The sequence below is a fragment of the Chiloscyllium plagiosum genome, unplaced genomic scaffold (genome assembly GCF_004010195.1).
Source record: "Chiloscyllium plagiosum isolate BGI_BamShark_2017 unplaced genomic scaffold, ASM401019v2 scaf_8789, whole genome shotgun sequence".
NCBI lineage: Eukaryota > Metazoa > Chordata > Chondrichthyes > Orectolobiformes > Hemiscylliidae > Chiloscyllium > Chiloscyllium plagiosum.
Window position 1 is genome coordinate 49,897 of NW_025214861.1, and position 3,208 is coordinate 53,104.

The 3,208-nt window shown below is 52.0% G+C and overlaps 1 protein-coding gene across 1 annotated transcript; it reads left to right on the forward strand.

The window, feature by feature from the left end:
* Positions 1 to 362: 362 nt before the first annotated feature.
* On the forward strand, positions 363 to 3,195 carry LOC122548056 (dedicator of cytokinesis protein 5-like; the record flags this gene model as incomplete). Its single annotated transcript, XM_043686620.1, has 3 exons — positions 363 to 589; positions 2,459 to 2,601; positions 3,053 to 3,195. Coding segments are annotated over exons 1-3 (357 nt in total), but the record flags the coding sequence as incomplete, so codon positions are not given.
* Positions 3,196 to 3,208: the final 13 nt, after the last annotated feature.

Sequence of the window (3,208 nt, forward strand, 5' to 3'; positions counted from 1 at the left end):
AGAGTGAGAGAGGGTGAGAGCATGTGTGAGAGAGTCTGTGTGTTTGACAGCGCACGTGTGAGACCGAATGGCTCTGTGAAAGTGTGTGTGTGTATGTGTGAGTGAGAGAGAGTGAGAGAATGTGTGGGTGGACCTGAGTGTGTGTGTGTGAACATGTGGGATTCAGTAGCTGTTTTGCACACAGTAAGCTGCCAGAGAAAGTTAAATAATCAGTAACTTGGTGTTTGTGGCAGCAATGAAATTTCCGACCATCTTGACTCTGTGCAGTAACCTCTGAGCAGGAGACTACATCCCAAACCAGCCCTGACAGTCAGCGTCCTGATGGGTGTAAGGTCTCAGGAATGCTCCTCACCGTCATTCCGAGACCTTGTGCTCGGTGGGGGGCGGGGGGGGCAGGGGCGGTCTCTGGGAAAATGGCTGCCAACAGGAACGTGGTGGGGTGTGGGTGTTGTGTCTGTATCTCACCTTGACTGAACTCACTGAGTTAACTAACCGTTTCCCCATCCCTCCCCAAAGTCATGGACATCACGGACTTAATCGGAGGTCGAAACGACGATGAGGAGAAGCAGCACTTTATTCCAGTCCAGCCGTGAGTATGCCCAGCTCTCTCTCTCTCTCTGTCTTAATAGCCCACTTGCCCATCCGGACCCAACACAAGAATGCCAAATCTCCAAACCAGCAAGTCACACCTCAGTAGCAAAGGATGCTGGTCCCCTGCCGAACTGCCTCGGATTGGCTTAGGCTTCGCCAGGGTTAAAGCGACAGGGAGCCCCAGGCTCCCCGAGCACCCAGTGATTGTAAAAAGGCATAAGGTCTCAACAGAGTGCTTTAGTTTGCAGAGGATGGGCCAGGAGTGCAGGAAAGGGCCAGAAATACGTCTGCCTTTCCAATAGTGTTCAAACTCACTATTCCTTCAATCATTGGTCCATTTATTTCCCCTACCTCCCAATATGTCTCCAATCATTGGTCCATTTATTTCCCCTCCCTCTCATTGGTTCATTTATTTCTCCCACTCCTCACTATCTCTTCAATCATTGGTCTATTTATTTCACCCTCCTCCCAATATCTCTCCAATTATTGGTCCATTTCACCAACCTCTCAATATCTCTCCAATCATTGGTTCATTTCACCAACCTCTCACTATGTCTCCAATCATTGGTTCGTTTCACCAACCTCTCACTATCTCTCCAATCATTGGTTCATTTCACCAACCTCTCACTATGTCTCCAGTCATTGGTTCGTTTCACCAACCTCTCACTATCTCTCCAATCATTGGTCCGTTTCACCAATCTCTTACTATCTCTCCAATCATTGGTTCATTTCACCAACCTCTCACTATCTCTCCAATCATTGGTTCATTTCACCAATCTCTTACTATCTCTCCAATCATTGGTTCATTTCACCAACCTCTCAGTGTCTCTTCAATCATTGGTCTGTTTCACCAACCTCTCACTATCTCTCCAATCATTGGTTCATTTCACCAACCTCTCACTATCTCTCCAATCATTGGTTCGTTTCACCAACCTCTCACTATCTCTCCAATCATTGGTTCATTTCACCAACCTCTCAGTGTCTCTTCAATCATTGGTCTGTTTCACCAACCTCTCACTATCTCTCCAATCATTGGTCCATTTCACCAACCTCTCACTATCTCTCCAATCATTGGTCCATTTCACCAACCTCTCACTATCTCTCCAATCATTGGTCCATTTCACCAACCTCTCACTATCTCTCCAATCATTGGTCCATTTCACCAACCTCTCACTATCTCTCCAATCATTGGTCCATTTCACCAACCTCTCACTATCTCTCCAATCATTGGTCCGTTTCACCAATCTCTTACTATCTCTCCAATCATTGGTTCATTTCACCAACCTCTCACTATCTCTCCAATCATTGGTCCATTTCACCAACCTCTCAGTGTCCTCTCAATCATTGGTCCATTTCACCAACCTCTCACTATCTCTCCAATCATTGGTCCATTTCACCAACCTCTCAGTGTCTCTTCAATCATTGGTCCATTTCACCAACCTCTCACTATCTCTCCAATCATTGGTCCATTTCACCAACCTCTCAGTGTCTCTTCAATCATTGGTCTGTTTCACCAACCTCTCATCCAACCTCCCACTATCTCTTCAATCATTGGTCCATTTTGCCAACCTCTCGGTATCTCTCCAATCATTGGTCCAGTTTGTCAAGTGGTTTCTCTTCAGCCATTGGTCAGGAGGTCAGCCCTGGGCTGGCAAGGAGCTCCCACCCAAGGCAGGGAATGGGATCGTTCTGTGCAGGGGGCCGGAGGTCGAAGGGAGAGGGAATGAGGGCGAGTCGTTGCCGCGGTGAGGTGAGCACGGAAGGGAGACGTGGAATGGCCTCTGGATCCCTGTCCAGTGCGATGCGGGTGGCTGGTTGGCACTGTGCACTGGTTGGCACCGCCACCGGTGACTGTCCTCTCGCGCAGGATCGCCATGGAGACGTACGTCCGGCAGCGCCAGCTCATCATGTCGCCCCTACTGACGTCCCGCATCATTGGCGAGAACGAAGCGCTCACCTCTGTCTTCAACAAGGTCATCGCTGCCAAGGAGGTCAACCACAAGGGTCAAGGTGGGCATCGCGCGTGCCAGTCTTGCGCCAACCAATCCCTGGGCTGGACTGGGGGCTGAGGGGCACCCACTGGCCATGCCACCCTCCTCGCCCAGGCCAACCCAGCTTCCACCTTGCGCCCAGGACCGAAATAGCGCCGGGGTGGCTGGCTATTCAGCTGTGGCGGGCTTCACAGTTGGGCCGGCACCAGTCGGCCCTCAGAGGGTTGGGCAGGGGCAGGCCAGAGGGCACAGTGCAGGGCCGGGTTGGGGAAATAGGGTGAGCTATTCGCCTGCGGTGTGCATCGCGGCTGTGGGAAACGACGGTGGGGGAGGGGGAGCAGGTCTGCACAGAAGAGCAGCCGCGGCGGGGAAAGCCACACGGAACGTCCTCAGAGACGGCTCGGATTTCTGGGAAGTGTGGCCGCGGGGAACACAGACGGCCCAGGAGTCACGTGTAACCCTCTTGCCAGGACTGTGGGTCTCGATGAAGCTCCTCGCGGGGGACACCCAGCAAGTCCAGAAAAACTTCCCACACCTGGTGGACAGGTCCATCGCTGTGGCTCGGAAGATGGGGTTCCCGGAGATCATCCTGCCTGGTAAAGTGGGGGCCCGTGTTGGCAGGGAAA